The sequence below is a fragment of the Pleuronectes platessa genome, chromosome 22, assembly GCF_947347685.1.
Source record: "Pleuronectes platessa chromosome 22, fPlePla1.1, whole genome shotgun sequence".
NCBI lineage: Eukaryota > Metazoa > Chordata > Actinopteri > Pleuronectiformes > Pleuronectidae > Pleuronectes > Pleuronectes platessa.
Genome location: NC_070647.1, coordinates 15223452 through 15248950, shown reverse-complemented (window position 1 = coordinate 15248950; position 25499 = coordinate 15223452). Strand labels below are relative to the sequence as shown.

Sequence of the window (25499 nt, the reverse complement as noted above, 5' to 3'; positions counted from 1 at the left end):
TTGCTTGGGCCCCTGATGTCCCTTGAAACCCTCCTGGTGTCAGGCAGCAACATTTCCAAACATACATGGCTCTTTTGGACCGTACTCTGGTTTATAGAAACATGCTCAATACGGTGGTTTGGAGGAATCAGACAAATAAAGTAGGACTTGACATTTCCTGCGTTCAGTTGCTTTTATTATCTGACGTACCTGCGAGTGGAGAAGTGACGAGGAGGATACGTCTGTCCCGTTTTGCACGAGCGAATCTCCTCACCATCTCTGGGGATCTCCCTCCTCCTATCATTTTGTCATGGTATAACCACAGATTAAAATTTATTTCATCGTGAGTTTATGTAATGGACCAACACAAAATAGTGCATCATTTGGAAGTGGGGGGAAATATTACATGGATTTCACAATTATTTACAAATAAAAATCTGAAAAGTGTTGAGTGCATATGTATTCACCCCCTTTACTGTGAAACCCCTAACAAAGATCTGGTGCGACCAATTGCATTCACAAGTCACATTTGCAAGTCACATAATTAGTAAATAGGGTCCACCTGTCTGCAATTTAATCTCAGTATAAATACACCTGTTCTGTGACGGACTCAGAGTTTGTTGGAGATCATTACTGAACAAACAGCATCATGAAGACCAAGGAGCTCACCAAACAGGTCAGGGATAAAGTTGTGGAGAAATATGAATCAGGGTTAGGTTATAAAAAAATATCCAGAGCTTTGAACATCTCTCTGAGCACCATAAAATCCATCATATGAAAATGGAAAGAATATGGCACAACCGCAAACCTACCAAGAGGGGGCCGTCCACCCAAACTGAAGAGTCGGACAAGGAGAAAATTAATCAGAGAAGCAACCAGGAGGCCCATGGTTACTCTGGAGGAGTTGCAGAGATCCACAGCTGAGGTGGGAGAATCTGTCCACAGGACAACTATTAGTCGTCTACTCCACAAATCTGGCCTTTATGGAAGAGTGGCAAGAAGAAAGCCATTGTTGAAAGGGATCCATAAAAAATCCCGTTTGGAGTTTGCCAGAAGCCATGTGGGAGACACAGCAAACATGTGGAAGAAGGTGCTCTGGTCAGATGAGACCAAAATTGAACTTTTTGGCCTCAATGCAAAACGCTATGTGTGGCGAAAACCCAACACTGCCCATCACCCTGAGCACACCATCCCAACAGTGAAACATGGTGGTGGTAGCATCATGCTGTGGGGATGCTTCTCTTCAGCAGGTACAGGGAAACTGGTCAGAATAGAGGGAAAGATGGATGGAGCCAAATACAGGGAAATCCTTGAAGAAAATCTGATGCAGTCTGCAAAAGACTTGAGACTGGGGCGGAGGTTCATCTTCCAGCAGGACAATGACCCTAAACATACAGCCAGAGCTACAAAGGAATGGTTTGGATTAAAGAATGTTAATGTCTTAAAATGGCCCAGTCAAAGCCCAGACCTCAATCCAATAGAGAATCTATGGCAAGACTTGAAGATTGCGGTTCACAGACGGTCTCCATCCAATCTGACTGAGCTTCATCTTTTTTGCCAAGAAGAATGGACAAACCTTTCCATCTCTAGATGTGCAAAGCTGGTAGAGACATACCCCAAAAGACTTGCAGCTGTAATTGCAGCGAAAGGGGGTTCTACCAAGTATTGACACAGGGGGGTGAATACTTACGCACCCAACAGATGTCAACTTTTTTGTTCTCATTATTGTTTGTGTCACAATAAAATTTATTTTGCACCTCCAAAGTACTATGCATGTTTTGTTGATCAAACGGGAAAAAGTTTATTTAAGTCTATTTGAATTCCAGTTAGTAACAGTACATAATGGGAAAAAGTCCAAGGGGGGTGAATACTTATGCAAGGCACTGTACGTCTGTCCCGTTTTGCACGAGCGAATCTCCTCACCATCTCTGGGGATCTCCCTCCTCCTATCATCTCTGCTCTGTGTGAATATCGCTCTCTTTGTGTATTTAATGAGGGAACAGTTTTGTGTGTGTGTGTGTGTGTGTGTATATCACCACACGCTTGGCAGAATTGAAAGTGTGTGTATGTGTGTGTATTAGAGAGCATATGCTGCGTAGGCCTCCCGTGGTGTGGTGGTGGGATGAATAATAGATTGAGAGGAAAGACTGAGACTGCAGGAAGAGGAAGAGGAGGAGGAGGAGGAGGAGGAAGAAGAGGAGGAGGAGGAGGAGGAGGAGGAGGAAGGGGAGAGGGTATTCCTGACAGGTCCTCAAGAGTTCACTGTTTTCTCTCTACATCATCAGGCCCAAAAACAGAAATACACATTGATTTAAAGTGTGTTGCTTCTTTCCTGCTCTTCTCTTCAGTCATTTACATTCCACTGTGCTCTCCAGTCGCTGGTGCAGCTTTGTCTCGACTCTTTCTGGGTCATTTGTTTTCGTGAGGCCTTGTCAAAATGTGGCCACGCTTCGCTGCTGGCTGCAACACAGTTATCTTTCTCTGCAGATGGATTTTCTCTGACAGACGCAAATATTTAACTTAGCTTGTCTTAAATGGGCAGAAAACAACCATTAGCAGTGCTGATCAGTCTCTGAAGACTTATTCTGCTGAATTCCTTTTTTTCTACTTTCAAAGCACAAACAACACAACTGATCTTAAAGGTTTCCTGATCTAAGAACTATTCTCGTGGGACAGATCGGGAACAGATCACATGTGCTCATGCTTGAACTCTTTCATTAATTATTAAACATCTCATTCAATCAAATTGTTGAGACCATAGACTGTAGATAAAGATGGAAGACACGTCTTTACTTCCCCTAATAACTACTTAAGACCAGAGACACATGAACATACATTAGCATGACAAAAACTTCTTAAAATGACAGAAACCATCTTTCAGAAAAACTTGTTTAACTCATATTTTGCCTATTTAATTTGGTCCATGTCCCGTCCACTAACATGTAGGAGTTGATGATGATTGATCCCATCTGCTAACATGGAAGACTTGGGGTTTAATACTTATTTGCAGCCAGCCACCAGGGGGCGATGGAGACACTTTGGCTTCACTTTGGGGGGGGAGCATTCGTGGTTTACTCGTTTGCAGTAAACAACCAAACGTAAAAACCTGCGATTACCTGAACCCACCTCCGTCTTCAGTTCTCTAAGCACTGAGGACGTCTTGTTTAAAGCTTTGATTCTTTAATCGGGTCGGTGCTGTTCAGTGATCGTTGAGGATTAGAGAGGAAAGCAGATTCAAGGGTTTCCGGGCTCAGTCAGACTCAAAGTCTCTGGAAGCTGCTGAGTCTAGATATACAAAGAAAAAGACAGTCGAGATGCTGAGGAGCCGCAGAGGCAGAGAATGATCAATACCAGGGTTTGACTCCATAAAGAAAACTGTGGAGGTTTCATTACTGCACAGGTTTAGGAAAACATGAGACGTGGTGAGTTCACTCCGACTGCTGCCGAAATCTGAACTGACTCCATCTCGTTTATTACAATAACAGACGTCATAACAGATGCTGCGTTTCCCCTTTTCCTGACCGTGTAAGTCTTGTTTATATAGAGAATATGGAGCATGTGAAATGGTTTCCACCGTACAGTTAAAGACTGTGTGTGTGTGTGTGTGTGTGTGTGTGTGTGTGTGTGTGTGTGTGTGTGTGTGTGTGTGTGTGTGTGTGTGTGTGTGTGTGTCTGTGTCTGTGTGTGTGTGTGTGTGTGTGTGTGTGACAGCGAGAAAACAAATCTGCTGAGGAGAATTCTTTATCACATTCAGCCCCTGGCCTCCAGAATACAGTATGTTCAAATCTGTCATGAACATATTGCAGCAGTATGGACTTGTGTTTGTATTTGTGTGTGTGTTTAAACTCTGGAAAGACAGAAACAACTTGACTTGTTGGATACATGCGTAGATCTGTTGTTCTCCCTATAGGAAGGAGATGCATGACTCGGCGGGATTGTGTCCATCGTCTGTCCTTGTTAGTGTGTGTGCATGTGTGCTCTGATCTGAGGAGCAGGGCTCTGTTTCTCTGCAGGGATTTGGCCTCAGGCTCCATGTGTCTAGTGAAGATGAACTGTACAAGGCTTTGATTTGCTTCATGTGCTCCTCTATACGCGCTGATGCAAATCTCTCTGTCTTTCTTTCTTTCTTTCTTTCTCCCCCTCTTTCTCTTGTTCTTTCTTCCTCTTTTCGTTCTCGTGATGATGGTGAGCATTTCAAACCTCAAAACCTCTCTGCAGTTTTTTCTGTATTACCTCCGCCAAAGAGGTTGTGTTTTCGCCCCTGTCCGTCAGCTTGTGTGTTGTGTTAATTCAGATTATGCAAAAATGACAGACCCAATTTCCCCGAAAAGGAAAAGACGTCGGCCAAGAAAGGACCCGTTATATTTAGGCTTGGATCAGGAGAAAGGGAAGGATCCAGGATTTTTTTTTTTACTTTCTTTAACAATATGAGACATTTTTAGAGATTTCCTTGGGAATATTTTCATATATCTCAGAGGCAGATATCTTTAATACCAGGTAAACGTGGGGGTTTCCACACACAGACAGATACTGCTGCACACCTGCCGGGTAGATGTGCCTTCTCTGTGGGATTATCTCTAATGAGTTAGATGATTAGCAAAGTTCTGTTGCATGAGTCATGTTTTATCTACGTGTTTTTTGTTGTTGCATGTAATAAGTCTGAGAAATTCCTCACATCAGCTTATTTGGTCTCATGAGTCCGTGTGTGCTGGGCCCTTGTGTGCGATGCAGTAAATTACAAAACTCATTAACCGACTATTAGAAGGTTTTAATCTGATAGAAAATGCAAAGTGCTGGTTTGTCTTCTGCTCCAGTTATTTAATAAAAGATCAGTTAAAGGAGACATGATGGGTTTTTAGTGATTTCTTTTCTCATGTTTGATGTTTTTTGGGGTTTGTAAAAGTTCTGCAAAGTTAAAGTTGGATATACAGGGAGCTCCACTTACAGAGAAACATCTCACGGCTAGTCTGACAGAAAACAATCCTGAAAAACTCTAACACTGTATCTATCTACAAAATCCTTAACATAAATTGATAGTGATCAATAGCGGTGGATACACACACTTAGATGTGTCCTCTTTTCTCCACCTCCCCTCCAGTCTGTCTCTACTCCTCCTGTCCACTCCTCTCTGTCTTCCCATCCATCTGTGGCATTCCTTGCATGGCTGCGGTGTCAGAGCTGCACAGTCGAGAGTGCAGAGTGAAAGCTGTGGGCGACTCGCAGATGGCCACCCTGTCATGAGCTGAGAGCTCCGTGTGTGAGAGAGAGAGAGGGAGCACTAGTGTAGGTCAGTAATTGGAGTCAAGCCATATAGGTCTATCTGAGTGTGAATGAATATTTTATTGAGGCAGCGCACTCTCTCTCTCTCTCTCTCTCTCTCTCTCTCTCTCTCTCTCTCTCTCTCTCTCTCTCTCTCTCTCTCTCTCTCTCTCTCTCTCTCTCTCTCTCTCTCTCTCTCTCTCTCTCCTCTCTCTCTCTCCTCTCTCTCTGTGTGTGTGTGTGAAGGGAAATCCCTGAGGAGGAACCTGCTGCTGGGTGGGCAGGGACCCAGCTCAAGTCAAAACTTTTGTGTAAATACACACAAACACACACACTAGAGTGCATATAGTAAGTGGAGTTGAGAATCTACAGTCGTCCCATTGTCTCAACATCAGCGAGCGACTGTTAGATTTCCTCCGAAACTGAAAGTCATCGGCCGTTCAATGCCCGGAAACTCCTAGAGAGTGAGAACCGCCTTCCTCGTTTTGTGGTGACGCCATGGGAAACAGGACGGGAAGTGGTACGGAGATGACCGCTAGGGGTTAAGAGGGCAACTAGAGTGTGTGTGTGTGTGTGTGTGTTCGGGAAAGGGGTGGATCATTTCCTTCCCTCCCACCTCCTCTCACTTCCTCGTGGGTAAAAAAACTGCCTCCACAGGCGAAACCCCGACAGTTCGATTCTCTCTCTGACTCCGCAAATGTGACCGCTCACCTCATTTTTATTTTTTATCTACACCTGGAAAAAAATATCTCTTTGGCTCACCAGACCATTGACCTTTGACCTTTCCGAGGGCGTCGCTGCATCCGTCTCTCCATCATCTCTGTGGCGATGACACATTTGCGGCTAAAGTAAGTTTAGTATTCCCTGCAGCGGGTGTTAATCTGGTGCTGCACACCGTGTTGAGCTGAATTTCACCGGCTGGTTAGATATCATCAGGCCTGGCTGGTGTCCAAATAATTTGTCTTCATTAGGCCAGGGAGTGTGGTTCAGTCCGGGTTTTATCCTCGGTGATGACAGGAAGCCAAGCGTGAAGGATGCGATGGATTCTGCGTATTGTTCACGTTGCTGCGTTGTGTTTTTTAATCGTGGCTTCATTTACCCTCGAGCACGAGGTCAAGTTCAAGTCTTGACTTCCAGCCCGGTGTACGCAGCAGTGTATCCAGTGTGTGAGTGCCGACTTAAAGGAAATCAGTTGAGAGATGTCCATCACCATGCAAAGGGAAGTTAGGGGGAAAATTAAAGGGATGATTCACCTACTTATCTAAAAATATGTGTAATAAAACCCTCTGCCTGATATTTGTTGCATTTTCAAACACTGCATTGTTCACCTGCATTCTTCAGTGTCTCTGCAGGTGTGTTGCTGTGGTGCAGTGCTGCCACCTGTAGATCAGTCAACTGGTGTGAAACCAGATGCACTGGTGCACGCATGACAAAAAAACAAATGAGGGAAGAATAAAGCGAAATAGATGCTCAGCTGATTTAACACTGGGATGTGCTTGTATCTTTTTATTGGTGAATTAAATTGCCTTGAAAATATGTCAAGAATTTTTGAATCTGAATATACGGACTTAAAACAGCTTTGAATATTAAAATGTTATATACCCTTAAATACGAGGGTTATTCTCTACTTGGCTACTTCACATTACATTTGATTGTGGGGAAGTGTAACTAGTTGTGGTACTCAGATATTCCCTCATATCTGTTGTATGAGAATTGAACTTGTTGAAAGCTGCAGAAACCACGATTGACCTTTTACCCATTTGTCCTGAAAAATTGCAAATATTCCACACAGATGCAGGGACAGAGAAAGAAGCCGAGCACACTGCTGCACACGCAGTTAATTCTTTACAAACCATAAATTATGTCGTCAGGATAATATATGAGCTGCTGCGGTCACATAAAAATTCTACACCTGCTGCCTTTAAATCTATTTTGGTTCTCAGTCACCTTCGCTGGGCGACTGAACAGCTGTTTCAGTTTTGTGTAGTGGCTCTTGAGTGTTGCTCTATCGAAAGTGGCCTTGTCATCACTGCAGATCCAAGATGAAGCACTAAGCAGAGCCCCCCCGCCCCCACCCTGTAGTTTCCATGTATTGCATCATATTTGTAATATGCCCATCAGTAGCACTGGAGGCTGGTGCAGGATGGTGGAGGGTGAGGGAAACTGGGACATCTCCACACAGGCCTCCTCTGCCTGGGTGATGGTTGGAATCAGTTTGGCGTCACAACAGCTGGAGCGTCCCCATAAACGTGATGTCAACCAAATATTGTGTGTCCGAATAATGAAGTTACGCCAATGGCCAACCGAGTGTTGGAGTTTCCCCATTGGCTGTCGACCAAAAGTTGTGTTTTGTCATTAGAGGGCGTTTACAGATGTAGTTGGCAACTTACTGAATTTTATTTGTAATATGGTTTTTAACATCTGTTTTTGTCGGTTTTAAATTGTTAAAGTGATGGAATATTAACACTCAGGTTCTCTCTCTCCCTCTCTCCCTCCCTCCCTCTCTCTCTCCTTCTCCCCCCCCAGACGGAGAATGGCAGTGCCCTCCACGAGGCAGCTCTCTTTGGGAAGATGGATGTAGTTCGCCTTCTGCTCGACTCAGGTGGGTTCATTAATGCGTCTCAGCAGAACAAAAACTCTGAGTGTTTGCTAGTGTACGTGTGTGTACGTGTGTGTGTGTGCGCTCGTGCATGTGTGTGTTTGTCTTGTTTTTCTTTTCCCAGTTTAACCTGCAGCTAAACGGGCCACATGCTTCTTTCTTCCCAGATTGTGGTTTGAAATTAGCCTCAGGTGAACTCCGAGCATCTGTCTGCTGAATTCTTCAGCTTTGTTAAACACTAAATCCTGGACTCTCCATTTATCATTGGTTTGTCTATTCTCTATAATACAAGACAATGCTAATATAAATGATAAATATATATGATACAATGTGATCAGAGGTCAGAGTGACACATAATGACTAAAATGCTAATTTAATCATTAAAAAAAATAAACCTACACCACGTGACGATTGAGTAAAATAAACATTTTGTACGTTTCCTCTCCCACCGCTCAAAGCGGATAAAGCCTGGACGCTGTCGTCTTTTGATCTCCCCGCCGTCTCCTCCCCATTTTCCTTCAGCACTTCCTGTTTCCTGCAGGACTTCCTCTGCGTGGCCTCGAATTTTATTAACTCCCTTGATCAACATGGGGGGCCGTGCTGGTCTGACCTGTTACAACTCCAACTCTGTACATGTCACAGGATGGGAGGCGGGGTTACATGCAGGACAGTGGCCTTCTTTTCATTGTCAATCATAAACTAAACAGGGAAACAGCTGAGGACGCTGAAATAAACTGTCAGTAAAAATATCTCTGTTTTGGTTTGACTGGAGAGAACTGGTTTCTTTCCTCGGAAATTAAAACATTTATAAGAAATCAAAGTTCATTGTTGACTGTGGAAAGAAGAAACTATCTTATCTCAAAGTTTTCTGTCTTTCCTCGTCTTTCGTTTCGAGAGTTTTCTTTTATTTCATCTTCAGATTTTCCACAGGATCAAACAGTCTAGTTGTTTTTAGACCGTTTGACCAAGAATTGTTTCTTATTATATCAATAAGTAATTTTGAATAGTTGAGTTGCTTCCTCCTCTCCAGTGGGTTTAACCTTGTTTTCTTTTTCCATCTACAAAACACAAAAAACATGTTTTTCTGTTAATAAGAGAAAATCTGTGCAAAGCATAAAAATTATGCCAAAGTGGAAACCGACAAATTACATCAAGTTCAGATGTGACTTCTCCCAGTGTGTATTCATTTCTCTTTTATTTATACCCAATGGTTTCCAGCAGAACGACTGGAACACAAGAACATATATATTTCATGTAGAAGTGGAAGAGTATTAAAGAGACCAACAGTCAGGGAGATAAAGATTCCAGTGGAGGAAAATCGCACATGAATCTTGTGAAAATAGAAATCCAAAAAGCTTCATTTTCACCCTACTGAGCTTGTTTATGAGCCTGGGTGTGTACCCCGGTCTGAGTTTGTTTTGTGTGTCCTGTTTTTGTCTTGTCTCTGTGTTTTGTGCATTCGTGAGTGTGTCACTGTCTGGGATTGTAATTTAACATCATCAAGTGTGAGAGTGAGTGTGTTTCTCTCTGTTCTTTGAATTACTTGATGAAAGCTGTAGTTGAAGAGCGATTTTCTGGATCTTGCCCAAGTCAACAACGGCATGCAGACAGGAAGCGTCAGGGAATCGAACCACCGACCTTCTGTTTAGTGGCCGACCCGCTCTACCTCTGCAAACCATCACCCATTGTGTGTATGTGTGTCTCTTCTTTCCCAGGTATCGACACCAATCTGACAGATTGTCAGGGAAGAGCAGCTCTGGAGATCCTGAGGGAACATCCTGCACCCAAATCCCAGCAGATCACTGCTCTTATCCAAGGTAACACACATGCACACGCACAAGCACACGCACACACTCACACACGCACACACTCGCACACTTAAATTTAGATGAATTCTCTTGAAAAATTGGGTCGCTGTAGGAGCAAGAAAAGAACCTGTGTCTCATACATTTAGTACAAAGTCAATACAGATTTATTCCGTTTCTTTAAGGCTCAGTAAAAAGGTTTTATCACGTCATTGTGGAATATGAACTTGTTGTGAGTGTATGTGATCACGTTGAGAAATGTTGTTTTCCAGGAAGTTTATCTTCCATTAGGAAACAATGGAAGCTCTGTGAGCTAAGTTAGTTACACAACTCAAGCTCTGTAAAGGTTGTACTAGACAAACACACAATGCAGGGTTGTTTTAAATCATCTGCTGTTGTGTTACTTAACGTTGTTATTGGTCATTTCTAGTTTTACTCGATAAGTCGATAGCTTTGGGATTAAACTTTTTATGGATATCCTGTATGTGTGTATAAACAGAATGTGTGTGTGTGTGTGTGTGTGTGTGTGTGTGTGTGTGTGTGTGTGTGTGTGTGTGTGTGTGTGTGTGTGTGTGTGTGAGAGAGATGCGTAGCTACATGAACATCTACCAGTCTGAAACAGTGGCTGGAGGCACGTTGCCCAGATGAGACTCCCAGCTGCTTTACCTTCAAGCTGGCCAAGCTTTTTAAAACTACTAAGTCCCCGACCGCATCCCCACGATTGGAGAACCACACCGGGCGGCGCTCCAATCAGGATCCCTGGCGCACGAGACAGGAAACAGGAAGTGGGGATGGGCAACGCCTCAGCAGCTGGAACCGGTCTCGAACAAGGGGGATCCCACTCGGCGTGTTAGACACACGGGCGGGTGTTGGTTACAAACAGCTACAGATTAGGCACAGCGAAGAGAATAAAAAGACACAAAGCTGAAAACAAAGCAGGGAAACACAACGATGCAATGGGAAGAGAGATTTAGATGTAACGTCTGCCCAACATTTTAAAGCTCCTGTTGAATGTCTTCTCAGTTGAATGCAATCCAGTATCATTTAGATTCTGTTCATTAGATCCTGAACATTGCAAATACAATCTAGCCAGGGAGCCAGGTTTTCCAACCAGATGCTTCTAGGACGTCCCGAGGTCCAGATTGAAGCATGAAGGAGATCAGGTCTTTACTGAACTCGCCTCTTAGCAGAGCAACAGTCCGACCCTCCACATCAAAAACAGAAAGAAGGAGGTTGTGTGAGTACAAGCAGCTGAAATGGTTTCCTCCGCCGGGCGGCCTCAGACATCCGGAGGGAGCTCGGAGCAGAATTTAGAATTTTACTAGAATATTCAAATGAGAAAAACCCGACGAGACGTCCAGAACACTTTGGAGGAAGTGAATGAAGCACGTGCAGCTTTTCAGATGTCAACAGCCATGTGCTCGTACATATTGACTTGGAATAGCATCCTTCAAAATCTCATCTCTGTGGAGATTTGGACTACGGAATAAATAAGTGCCCGCAATTGGTTATGAGAGGGAGAGAGAGAGAGAGAGAGAGAGAGAGAGAAAGGAGACAGCTGTGACTTAGTGAAAAGATCAGCTGCATGCCATTTCCTGTTGGAGAGGAAGATGCGAAAGGACACACACACACACACACACACACACACACACACACACACACACACACACACACACACACACACACACACACACACATTCACTCACGCGGAGAGCAAAAGACCTGTCATTTACTCAATGTTACCAGCTTGAGGGGCTTTGTGTTTGCCACAGGCAGCTTATTATGAAGAGATCCTCATTTGATCTACAGCGCACGATTCATCCTCTCCTGCTCGAATTCATTAACGCTTCTCGTTGTCACTGCCCAGCCGCCGCTGATTATGAACCCGAGCACCGTGCGTCGGCTCGGCCGTAACACTTAGAGTAACACGGAGCCGTGTGACGTCTGTTGTTTGTGAAGAATCTGCCGACGTGATGTACGAGCGCGGAGCAATAAAACCGTCAGAGCATTTTAATCCTTCCTTTTTGACTCTGATGCACTTTATAATTACATGCAAATGTGGCAGTTTGTCATAATAATTGAACTGAATGCCAGGATTGTTAGTCGTACACACGACAATGAACAGACACACACACACACACACACACACACACACACACACTCTCCTGACATTAGCAGAGTTCCTCATTAGGGCTCTGCAGGTATAAGCTGTCACATGATTCCTGTGTGTGTGTGTGTGTGTGTGTGTGTGTGTGTGTGTGTGTGTGTGTGTGTGTGTGTGTGTGTGTGTGTGTGTGTGTGTGTGTGTGTGTGTGTGTGTGTGTGTGTGTGTGTGTGTGTGTGTGTGTGTGTGTGTGTGTGTGTCAGTGTTTGTTTGTGTGGTTTCAGCCTCCTCCTCTTCCTCCCCTCTTTCCCCTAACCCACCACATTTATTCTCGTTTGCCTTTACAGCAGCAGAGCACTTTCTTTTAAGTACTTTTATTGAGTCATTCAAACCTTATTGTATAAAACCCTTGATCTTTCCTCATTATCTCTTTGAAATCAACATTTAAGCATATTATTTTTTATTGTAATGACTGGTCTTGTTTAGTGTTTTTATTCTTTCATGTCTTTTTTTATATGGTTTTATGTTATTTTATGTATTCTTCTATAAACTTTAATGGTGAAACACTTCATACTTTGTTTTTTAAAGTGCTATAACAGGTAAAGATAACTGTTTATTTATTCTTTATACAGTTAACAGACATTTATAATCAAACTAAAACTAAGAATAACACAACCGTACCTGGAAACAACAAGAAATAGGTAAAATTCAAAAGGAAATGAAGTTAAGTACCGATGTTTATTATGATTTGATTTAGGACATTTCATTCTCTTGTTTCCGTCACATAACAATGATAATAAATTTTCTTACTTGACACTTATTTATTGTTTTCACTCAGCCCCATTATGACTTAAATCTATTTGACTGCAGATTTTCATACATCGCACCGGACACTCTCTAGATATCATGTTTACTTTCTGTCATCTTGTGTATATTCTGCCAAAAAGATGGAATAACATTAGATTTACATTACGAAAAAAGCAGTAGATTATATTAACAGAAGCTGAGGAGTAAATTTATGGTATTTGTATATTAATCCAGTAAAATACCTGGTCCTCCCCTCGTCCTCCCACAGCCTCACACTGCCATCACACTTCTCCTCCAAACGTTCTCTCTGATTTCTGCAAAAATGTTTCCCATTCTTTGTTCGCTCTTTCATCATATTCCACCAACCCCCCCCTCTTACCCCCTTGTCTCCCTGTCTCTGTAGATTATATGATAGATGAGATGGAGAGGATGAGTATCGTGGAGGAGCCTGTACGGAAGTGTCCCATCCCTGCACCTAGAACCTCCATCCCCTCGCCCTCCGCCTCCCCCTCCCTCAGACACAAGAGTGAGTACATTTGAGTTTTTATATCTGACCAAAAAAAGAGTTTGAGACAATGATTTCCTTTTTAGAACAGGTTGTAGCCAGAAGCAGGGATGTGAAATAACAACCCAGGGAACAATGCATTTTGCATGAGGTTGAGGAATCGGTTTTAAAATGTGCCTCAATGTCCCTGATAGAATCAACATAAAAAATTCATTCATAAGTACAGGAGCGATGATGCAGATTATTCTTCCTCCAATATATACCACAAGTGGATACTTATGTGTTTTGCAGTGAAAATAAATCTGTAAACTTGATTTAAACTTTTTATTCCTGCACTATAAATGCAGCCAAGGAGACAAAACGTGCTGTTTCCCTGTCCAGCGCTGCCCCCTGTGCATTGACTGTGACACTGCACCCAGCTGATAGCAGCTGATAGCAGCTGATCCGCTCTCCTCTCCCAGTGATTGTCAGCAGATCCCATAATTACCTTGATTACCTCAGAGACTGTTGGAGGGAGACGAGTGAAAGTGATTAGCACCTCAGAAAGTGGCTAAATGAGCCACTTTGAACACATCAGCTCCGCAGAAGAGAGACAGGCGACGTGGTTTACAGACATTAGTTCTGGCTCCCAAAAGGTGATTCAAGTGTTAAATCTTAACTGCACAGTCTCTCAAGTTAGAAATCAAAGAAATAATCTTCCCAGCAGTCAGAGGAAATGTCTCCCCACTGCTGTCTCCTGACTCCTTCCTCCCTGCACCCCCCAGATGATGCTGTGACCAGCGAGCTGTCCAAGCTGCTCCACGAGATGAAGAAGTGCCGGGACAGGGACTACTCCTTCGAGGAGCTCTGCCACACCATCTCCTCCCACTCCATGGACAGCTTCGGGAGCGGGCGGCTGTCAGACGAGGACCGGCCAGATCGACCCAACGGGACCCTGACCCGAGGCAACAAGGTACAGCTGCCACACGGGATCGGTCAGGTCTAAAAGTCACTTCAAGACCTTTTATAAATGTCAAATAACCAAAGCAATAGAGGCTTTTTATACTGGAGCAGCTCTATGTTCATTAAACAGTCAAACTCAGAACCTAATTAGCTTCAGACATGAGTTAGAATAATAACCTGAGGAAGTGATTAGTGGACAGAAAAAGATAATTAATGCTTTTTCCAATTTAAATTTTATATCTTTAATTTCTTTGACAAAATACAAGTTGTAGCTTTGCTTTATACTTTTAGGGAAGAGGTTACACTTACAAGCCCAAAATAAAAAACAACAATAAATAAAAAACAAATATTTATAGATAAACTTGAATGCGGCTCCTATTAAATTTGTTACAGTTCTCTCTGTGTGTGTGTGTGTGTGTGTGTGTGTGTGTGTGTGTGTGTGTGTGTGTGTGTGTGTGTGTGTGTGTGTGTGTGTGTGTGTGTGTGTGTGTGTGTGTGTGTGTGTGTGTGTGTGTGTGTGTGTGACTTTAATAAATGCTTGTACTTCCTCCATCTTGACAACAGAGGGCAGTGTCAGATAGACTGATGCCACCGGCCTGGCTTCCTCTGTTCAGTATTCACTTGTCATTGCTGAAACCCAACTGCTGCCGTTTGTTGTTTGCGTGAATCTGTGTAGAGTTGTTATTATTGTTTGTGCTCGAGCAGCCTGCAGACGTTTTCTTTTCTATCGACCATGTCCTCTTCTAATTTGTAATCCTGTTCTCTTCGGTCTCACAAAGGGAAACTGATAATTTATTTGAATCCATTTGGGGACAAACAACTGATTCATGTCAGTGTTGATGCCGAGAACCGAGTCACAGCTGCAGATTGTTTTTTTTAACAGTGACCACACGACTGGGCTGTGGGCTTTATCACATCCACAATCCATCAAGTCAGAGGCTGGACACGGAGGTCATCCATCACACTGACCTCCCACCTGAGAACACACACACACACACACACACACACACACAGAGACACAAACACACACACACACACACACACACACACACACACACACACACACAGCAGCATCTGAAGACATGCGGTTGTCTGAGCCTGTTCTTTGCCCATTCAGCCACGTCTCTTTCTATTTTTCTTTCCATTATTCTCACCTTGCAGCACACATTCTCTCTCTCTCTCTCTCTCTCTCTCTCTCTCTCTCTCTCTCTCTCTCTCTCTCTCTCTCTCTCTCTCTCTTAACCTGAACCCAGCCTAGACCTTAAAGCCTTAAAACATAATTTCCCTGTAAAATATTCCGATTTCCGTTATGTGAACTTGCTGGTTGGTCCCCATAAGGAAGGAAGACATGTCCCCCTCTATGGCGAAACAGACGTAGGTCCCCACAACATGAGTAATACCTGGACCACACACACACCTTACCAATGACTCATAATCTTTGACATTCCCATAATAATGACAATATGGACGAATATGAGGAATGTTTGTGCACAGTGCAGCGAGCGGTCAGACGTGCAGAGGCTCACACACGTGTGCGGCAACACACACACACACACCTTTGCTCACTTAAGCTGTAATTATCTCAATCCATCATGTGTCCCCCCCCACCACCCCCCCTCTCTCTCTCTATAAGTACCACTTTGTATTCTATAACTGACATTTACAGTGTCTGTGTGTGTAAGAGGCCCCAGGCTGCTCTGTGTGCATGTGGCCGGAGACATTAGTATGTGATTGGATGTGTCTATTACACATGAATAAAACATGTGGAAACGCAGGACAGCTCGCCCGCTCTCCACACACACACACACACACACACACACACACACACACACACACACACACACACACACACACACACACACACACACACACACACACACACACACACACACACACACAAACAAACAACACACACAGGATCATTGCAGGCTTGTGGCATCACCTTGGTATCCATGTGTAAACCGAGCATTAATGCAATAACAACAGGTGTCCTTAATTCAAAATATACTCATTAGCGTTGGACTGTAAATGTTGCTGGAAGCTGGTGAAACTGGTTTACTGACACTGGTTATATTTCAATATATTCATCCTGCTTTTACATGTATTTTAGTTAAATCATTTTCCAAAGAAACGCGGCTGCAACTGAAGATTAGTTTCACTTTTTAAATCAAAATATCCGGCATCTGCTATTGTCATTTGTTTTTTTATTGTAAATATACCTTTTATGTTTTCCCAGTGCCTGAAGAAGGTTGTTGTAAATCCAAGGACATTTACGCTGCAGCAATTCATACAAAGAAAAAGGCAAAAACTCATAACTGAAAAGCTGGAGTTATGGATGTTTGTGTCAGTTGATGTTTAGTTTCCTGACTAGAGACGTTCACCTTCTTCTTCGAACTGAAACTATTGAGTGTAAACGTCTTTGAAGCAACATTTAGACCGGAAAAAAAATATATTATACAGCCAGTTGAAGTGTTCTAGGCGAATTATTTTCACTTCTTAGCGTTTGTCAAGAAAAATAAAGATTACTTCAATTGGTTTTAAAAATATTCAAACATGAGGAAGGATTTTGTCGAGACTGAGAACGTGTGCGGCTGCGATGCTGTAATTACACACAGCTTCGCTCTGGGCCACATGTTAACGACGACATGCTGATGACTAGCGTTGAATATTTACGAGCTTCTTTATCCATCATGCTGACGTTTGCTAACCGGCTGATATCGATCAAAAGGTGAAAAGGCAAATTCACTGTTTGATCTAATTATGCTCTATAAACTGTTTACAAGATAAAAATAACCCTGCAGCAGTGTTTCCCCCAGTAAATGTCTCAGTCAAGGTGGTAAGCAGGTGGCGGTGCTGTTGGCGCGGTGCGTAGTGGTGCTGTTGGCGCGGCGCGTAGCGGCGCGGCGAAAATTTTTGGGGGTATTTTGCTCAAAGATGCCAGTACGCATGAATGAAATAAACAACTGTTTATTTCAATATAAATAAACAACAGTAGGTACAAATGTTGTGGAAAACATGCAGACACTACAAAATAAAATTAAAGAACAGTGCAAATTAAATACAAATAATGGACAATACACTTAACTTTTGTATGCACATAAAAGGGCAAATTCAACTATTTACAGTTCCTTTCTGGATCTTCTTATTTGCGGCACAGCTGACAAGAGGCATCAGTGCATGCTATTCTGCGTGGCTGTGCAAAGAACAGTTCCAGCGCCCTGCTGAAATTAAACTTAGACACTGGTGGGCCATTGATGCTGATCTTCATGCAGGCTGTAAGACTCTTGCCCTGCAGCCTGTTTCGCAGGTCTGTCTTTATCTACACATAGAGTGAATGAAGTCAATGTTGTATTTAATATTTTAAATACAACATTTTAAAGGATGCTAGCTAGCTGTGCTGTCAGTCAGACTGTCACTGGATTACTATCGTATTGCTTATTTCTACAGCCAGGGAGTCAGATTGGTGAGTCAGAAACTTTTTGGGGGTTTATTTAATAATAAAGTTGGATGAATTGATACCGAGTGCAATCCATTCTGCATTTTATATTCAATTGAGCAGTTGTGTTTTCATTGTTACTGACGGACAAACCTAAGCTCTGCAATGTGGATAAATGGTTACATTCTGATGCTGGACAGGTCCATGGGGCATATGCTACTGGTACTATATCTATTAAGATAAAGTTTATGGAGTGGAGTTGCCATCAGTTATGCTGTAGTCCTACATAATGATGAATGCTGTCTTTTATTTTTAAGTTGAATAGAAGTAGTACCGGTAGTTTGAATCGGCGAAGGTTTGACTTGTTGCCTTACGTTTATTCTGCCCTCGGTGTGAGGGACGGGTCCGTTAAGTCGATGGATGCGATGTTTAATCATTTAGACCAAACTACAGTAGGCTACGGGCAAACCTGAAGTCACCGTCGTGACATTTCATATACGTCCCGTCTGTGTGTGTGAGTGAGTGAGTGAGTGAGAGAGAAAGAAAGAAAGAAAGGGAGGAACTTATTTGAAATCGGCCGTGCGTGCCTGTTTGTTGTTTATTGTTTTTGATTTAACAATATATAGGTTTAGAGAAATCTGGCTTTCAGAACTCAGTGCCTACCCACTCACTGACCTCACCGCACGTCACTGGCGGTAGATTGACAGGTGACTATGATAGACTATGCAACAATATATTCAACCACCAGATGGACCGCCCTCTCCAACGTGGAACGCCCTCTCCGTGCCTCTCCGAGGCTCCTCGGAGAGCTTTTCGTGCCGCTCTCATTTTTCGAACTACACGTCGAAATGACGGACAGCCCACGGATAGCACTTGGCTGTGATTGGTCCGCTAACGCCAGCATTTCGGAATGGAAACTTCCTGTTCCATTCCCTACATCACAATAAACCAAAATCACAACTACGACTCTATGATTAATGTGACAAGTGTGTTAAGCCAGCGGCGTTGTCCGGCTGACGGTGGCTGGTTAGAGCACTTACAGCATGTGTGTACGGTCACATACGGTTATAACGAACTTTGATAACGGGGCTAGCGGGCTAGCCACCATGCTAACTGCGGTGGGAACAGCGCAAAAACCCGCTGACTTTAATCCCACGGCTCTCATGACACTGTTTCTCAAACACCGTCAGGTTAGAAGCAAACACTTGGTAGTAGTTAGTATCGGGTGTCCGTGCTGACTGTGTGTGGAAGCTGGGGGGAGCTAGCTGCCTCCGTGTAGCTTCAAGCTGTTGCAGCTGTTGAATTAGCAACGCAGTTTGGAAACAAGACCGGGGAACCGCTGCGCTAAGACACGATAACAAAAGCATTTTGACCCGCTGGGTGTCACTTTATTCAGCAAAAACTGTCGCGTCATCAACATCCTTTTTCTGTTAGTTGCCATCGTTCACTGTGTGTGAGGAGCCGGGAGGACGTAAATAAACCAGCGTGGACTTCTTCTATATACCTCATGAGGTAGGCTTGTCTAAGCTCGACTTCCGTCTCGCCATCTACTGTTCTGGCGGTGAATTGTTTTCACAACAAAAAGGCTCGTAGAACTATAAATCAAAAAGGGTCCGTCCGATCCGTCCGTCCGTCATTCCGAAACGGACTCGGAGAAGCATACTGAGGCCTTAATGTTGTAAACAGTATTACCTGAGTATTATCAATGCCATTTTTTTTTTTTTTTTTTTCAACTTTTTTTTTTTTTTTTTTTTCAATACATTGGTAGTCAAGGCGGGGCCCTAGTCTTGTTAAGGCGGCCGCCTTAACAAGATAGTGCTGGGGGAAACCCTGCTGCAGGAAGTATTAGAGGAAGGTTCATAACCTGGTTAATCTTTTAGTGATTATGAATCAGAAAGTCAGAAAAATAAGAAAATATATGGAATGTCTAAAAACGAGAAGTCCCATGATCTATATTTAGTTGACTTGTGGGTCTAAATCATCGAAAATGTTCTGACCCTGAGAAATTAAATTTAAGGCAACAGAACATTTAATTTGGTCCCTTTTAATAACATCATATCAAATTTCCTGCGGGATTTTTCCTTCTCTACTGTAACTTCACTGCCAAATGTGTATGCCGAAGGAAAATCCCTAGATGATGAATTTACATATTGTTAAAGTTGTGAAGCTCGAATGTTCACTGTTTTACAGTAGAATTAGTTCAGGGAAAAGAATTTATAATATCAAAAATCATGTCAAATTCTCAAAATAATAACATGACCTTTTAAGGGAGAGACGACTAATGTGACATTGATCAGTTATTCAGTCATCAGGCATGAATAATGGATGGTGTCCTTTCTATCGAACACTGGCTGATATTCTTTTGTTCTGGATGTTTCTATTGTTCGTGCATACAGTTCAGTGTGTGTGTGTGTGTGTGTGCGTGTGCATGTGCAGACTGCAGTCCACTCTACATCAATCAATATCCCCCTGTTATGGGTGTGTGGGGGGGGGGGTCATTTGGAATCTGGAGCGATCGGTGACCTTTTGGTTTCAGCCTCATTTCGTTGCCTCCGTCTCGAGTCTCGATGACGATCTTTTCCTCTTCCCATCTGCTCCTCCCTCCGTCTTTATTACCTTCGATATTCTTCTTGGATAGTCGTCCCTCCTCCCGCACGTCCTCCTCGCCCTCTTTTCATCAGACCTCCCTCGGCCTTTTTGCTCCTCCTGTTGTTGCTTGTCGAGATCAGACAATGTGGAGATGTTGCTCCGTCTATAATCTGCCGTGACCTGCATTCTCTGCTGGTATGGGGGGGCTGGATCTGGATCTGGATCTGACGCCTCCTGACCCTCATGCCAGAGAGTTCACACACACACACACACACACACACACACCTGCCTCCTGGGAGCCAGTGAGTCCAAGGAAAGGACACAGCGTGCGTGACTGTGTGTGAGTTTGTGTGCGTTGTCAGTTAAAGTTGTTTTTCTGTTTCTAGACCTCCTTATTTTGGGTCAGCTCTCTTCTGCGTGGCATTTACAGTAGTACACACCTTTCTACTTGTGTTAAGTGGTTTGTCAGTTGCTGCTTATGTTAAATATAAAAAGCTCAAAACGGAGATTGAGGCTGAAAATCTAACTCTTGGTTTTAGGAAGAATACTCAACCTACATTTCCTTAATCAGTATTAATTCTTTAATATAAATATCAGCCCATAAATCCTTGTTGTTTTACTCATACATATCAGTTTTGGCATCTGCCCCCTGGTGGTCAGCCAGGATAAAACTGTATGACTAAATGAATGGTTTCTCTTCTAAGCTCTTTCAATGATACAGAATAAGCTTGTAAAGAAAATCGTTCTTCTGACCTTTGACCTTCTAACTGTTACTCAATGTTTTAATTTTCTATGGGAATTGATTTATCGTCTGAATTTCTACTCACAGCGGCCCACCCCTCCTCTTCCTCCTGCCCTGGAGGAAGATGAGACCGAAAGAAGCTGCGGCCCCAGTGGATTCTGGGAGGCCCTGACGCCCTGCAACGGCTGCCGCAACCTGGGCTTCTCCTCCAGCCTCTCACAGGTACAGACACACACACACACACACACACACACACACACACACACACACACACACACACACACACTCACACACACAACCTTAATTAATCTGCTTTCAATGATTATTTTCACTGCTAATTAGCATGTAATGTCTCTTCAGTGCAACTATAATGAAACTAATCATCGTATCACTTCATAATCAAAATACAAGTTTTTTTTCACATGATTGAAGAGTAACACACACACACACACACACACACACACACACAGACACACAAACACTGAAGCACTACAGTGAAATAACAGGTTAGTGCTGCTGCCATTGTTCTGAGCGAATACTTTAACTGGTTACCCTGGGAACGGAGTGAATGAGCCATCACTGCAGAGACTGGTTCTACTGGCAGCTCTGGATGCTCCGCTCAGTATCTTCCTCTTTCTTGCTCTCACGCTCGTTATGTCGATGTTATATCTTCCTCTTCCTCTTTCTCTTTCTCTGTCCTTAAAGGAGACATACGAATTTTCAGTTTAAGTTATAGAGATTTTTTGCAAAGTTAGAATTATTAGTTATTAGAGAAGGGGAGAGAGGAAAAATACCTCTCAGGAAATCCATGCATGTTCAAATTACATTGGATTTTGTTTATCTAAATGTTGCTCTGTTGTCTCCTGAGGACATGTTGCATAATTAATGTGGGTGTTACTTTTTGAAGGACTAGAAATCGTCACCTTCACTTCCAGTGTGTAACAGGAGCTTATTACCAACTTAAATCCAAACTCTGCCCCTAGTGTTCCTCCTCCTTCCTTCCTTCCTTCCTTCCTCGCCGACTAGCCCCTCAACCCCCTGTGCTGTGTGTTTAAGTGTGGTTATGTATGTGCAGATGAATGTTTAGCGTTGAGACGTGTGTTGGCTCAAACAGCCAAACATTTGACACCACAACAGAACCTCTGTGTTGAACACTGGCAGCTCGCCCGCTCAACTGGCACACAACCATGGAGAGCTTCGCACCTGTGTGTGTTTGTGTGGGTGTGTTTGTGTGTGGATGTGTGTGTTATTGGAGAGGATATGAGAAGGAAGGACGGGAGGGAGAGGAAAGAGAAACTGATAATGAAGTTAGCACCGCGTTGATTTGCCCTCTGTAATTGTGAGTAAAGAGAGTTGGAGTAAAGACAGAAGCCTGTGAACCAAGTGGAACATTTTTCCTCCCATCGTTCTCATCTCTTCATCCTTTCATCTTCTCATCTCACAAGAATGAATTCTTCTTTCACTTGTTTTTCTATCATCACGCTCTGTCCCATGTTCATCTTCGCCTCATTTATCCTTCACTCTATGTTCCCGCAGACGAGTGTTAACCTTTGTATCGATCGTCTTGGTTGTGCAGCTGTCACTCAGGACTGTCAATCAAAGAAGTGGCCTGACTCTGAGAAGTCCCACAGAAAAACAACTTTAAAAACTTCTAAAGCCTTAAAGCAACACTAACCATTTGGTCCTGGGAAGCACGTAGTACTTCTCAGTACGTAGGAGGTTTCCTCTGCTGTGCTGACTTTATAACAAACGATTTCACATCTCTCTGGTGAAAAACCTTGAGAGAAAGAAAATAAAAACAAAATCGAGAACAAGACACAGATATGCAGGGGCCCTCAGGGTTGCCAGGCAACACAGAAATTCATGAGACGTCAGGCGTGGGACGTCCACGAGTCTCCGTCAGCGCAGGTGCATCACACTGACACACACAGACACACAAACACACACACACACACACACACACACACAAAAATCTCCGTCAGCGCAGGTGCATCACACAGACACATCAGCAGTTCTCCATCTATTTCTTCGTTCCTGTTGTTTTCTCTCTCTCTCTTCCTCCTCCTCCTCCATCCGTTGTTCTTTCTTGAGTAGGTGGCTGTTGAGGGGGAGGAGGGTCTGCTGCAGGTTAGGATCACAAACCTATGATGTTAAGAAAGATCAAGGGGGCCAGAGATTAGTGGAGAGGAGCTTTGAACGCCCGTGATTGAAAGATTGAACGAGCTCCGAACACATGAGGTTTTTAGTTTTAAACATTTTAATCTGTTGAGTTTTAACAATTTATAAGAAAAAGCTTGTTATGGGCGTCATGGTGGCTCGCCGCGAGCTGTGGTTCCCGGTTTGAATCCCAGTTTGGCCGGCGTCTGTCTGCATGGGGTCACATCCCGTCCAGGGTGTATCCCAACTCTAGCCCTATGTCATCTGAGATTGGCTCCAGCTCCCACCACGACCCTCAAAGAATATACAATGATATAATAATGGCATAACTAAGCCCAGTAAGGTGTGTGTGTGTGTCAGTCTGTGTGTCTCTCTGTGTGTGTGTAGGTTTATGTGTGTAAGTGCAGTACTCATCCTATAAAAAGTTAGTCCCTGACTCCTGTAGCATAACTCAGGCATAAAAAGCAGAGTACTCATAAAAATTATAACTGGGATGTCGTTTTTCGCTCTGTGATCCTCCACTGAATTTACTGTCGGGTTCACAAAGACTCACTGAGTCCAGCTTTTAATTTATTATTTCATCGATTTCATTCTGTTTTATGGAAAGAAGTGAAAATAACCTGAAAACCGCATTATATAACAACTATACCATTAATATTCTATAGCTGCTTCGAATTTTAGAATGATGACTAGCTCAAACTGATCTGTTGTAGTTTTAATGTGAAAAAGACACAAATCACAACAGAACATGAAGATTTAGAGTTTTCTTTAGAAACAATGCCAATAAATGTTAAGTGTATTTAGTCCTTGAATCTTCTATATGTACAATATCAGTCTAGTCCACACACATTCCCTTACAGCCTCTGAAACGTCCTCCCCATTTGTTGTGGCTGCAGTTAAACACAGGGACGGTTTCGGTGAGACAGCGGGCGGCGCTCCGGCAGCAGCCGCTCGCCCCGGCTGGTTCCGGTGTCTGTCGGGACGAAGCGTGGAGCCGGGGGAAAGCCGCAGTTTGAGCTCGGTTAAATACAGCGACCGCGGGGAATGTGAAGGGTGTCATTTTCCCGAGGAGCGACTGCTGGTGTCCCACGGGTGGCTCAGCTCGCTGATTTCCGAGGGATTAGACCGTAATGGAGGGAAATCAAATTGTGTGTGTATGTGTAGGGAACATGGCTGAAGACTCTTATTTTGGAGCCTCAGGCATCACAACGACCTGTGTTCATTAATGCACAGCACGAGACTGATGCTAATCTCAAGGAGCCCACGTTTTGCTGCTTATTAGCTCTAGTTAGTTCCGCCAATCTGTCTTTTCGGTCAGTGTGTGTCTCTCCACTTCTGTCCTCTCTTGACTGCACCTCCCCTCGACGAGGCCCTCACAGGGTCCATTGTCCTCTCTGGTGTCCAGCCCCCCCCCCCACCCCCCCATCCCTTTTCTCTCTAATCAAATAGCCTCCGTGAGGAAATGCCAGCAAATTATAGCCTCTATTCATATCTGATGGCCTCTGAACTCATTCTGCAGTGAACGGAGCTGCAGGCCGGGGCTGAGATTTCTACAGCACGGAGCTGAGGAGGCGGACGGAGGCAAGAGACAGTCACAGGATTAAGATAGAAGTTCCTCAGACGTGACCACAGAGACGGCACATTTCCTATTTGTGTTATCAGCACACACACACGCACACACACACACACACACACACACACACACACTGTATATTACACATCCAGCTCTAACCCAGACGGTGAAGAAAGCTCTCACATGATCACAGCAGACAGTATGTTCAAACCCCACAGTGCATTATTACACATATATAATCACACAGCGTTACATACATGCCATGCCTTGGGTCACATGTGCAGGCGCCATCACACACACACACACACACACACACACACACACACACACACACACACACACACACACACACACACACTTAAACGTTTAATCTGGCCTGTGCAGTTGGACGGGAGCTGCGTACGACCTGCTAATTAGTGGCCAGAGGAGGCCTCTGTTTGTCTCCTCTCTTCCTGTGCAGTTCAGACACAAGTTTCTCTGTGTGCTATCTCTGCCCTGAAAGATAGAGACCAGGGCGGAGGGTGGAGGGAGGGAAGTGAATGAGTGTGTTTGTTTGTCGGAGAGAGAGAGAGAGAGACTGCTCGCGTCGCACCGCATGAAGCCTTTTCTTGCACTTTTCCCGAAGCCTTGTGACCTCTCGGGGTCCGTGAAGGACGCGGAGCCGGGACACCGTCAAAGGATCAGGTAGCTAAACCTGTCGTCACACTTCCAGATTAGTTCCACCGGCACGTTTGAGTTCCTGTTCCCTGTTCTTCACCCTGGACGAATAGCTCAGACTTCCAGCTGGTTGATCCGTTTCGGAGCGGCTGAATTTTCTTGTGTGAGAGAAATCAAGCATGTTGTCTGTGCTCAATTTTCAAATTTCTATGTTTTTCTCATTTTTGTGTGTGTGTGTGAGGAAACCTCTGCTCTGATCTGCCCTGCACTCCCACTTCCTCTGCTTCCTCTCCTCACTGCAAACCCATTTTCCCCTTCCCGCTCTGTCGCTCTAATCTCGCCCTC

The 25499-nt window shown here is 43.8% G+C and overlaps 1 protein-coding gene across 1 annotated transcript; it reads left to right on the top strand.

Moving 5' to 3' along the window:
* The first annotated feature begins 5922 nt into the window (after nucleotides 1–5922).
* Nucleotides 5923–23940, top strand: LOC128429200 (ankyrin repeat and sterile alpha motif domain-containing protein 1B). The gene is made up of 7 exons (XM_053415477.1): nucleotides 5923–6086; nucleotides 7765–7840; nucleotides 9553–9654; nucleotides 12957–13079; nucleotides 13823–14010; nucleotides 20855–20989; nucleotides 23821–23940. Exons 2-7 carry the CDS (start codon nucleotides 7810–7812, stop codon nucleotides 23938–23940), a joined length of 699 nt encoding a protein of 232 aa, XP_053271452.1. The 5' UTR covers nucleotides 5923–6086; nucleotides 7765–7809.
* The last annotated feature ends 1559 nt before the right edge of the window (nucleotides 23941–25499 follow it).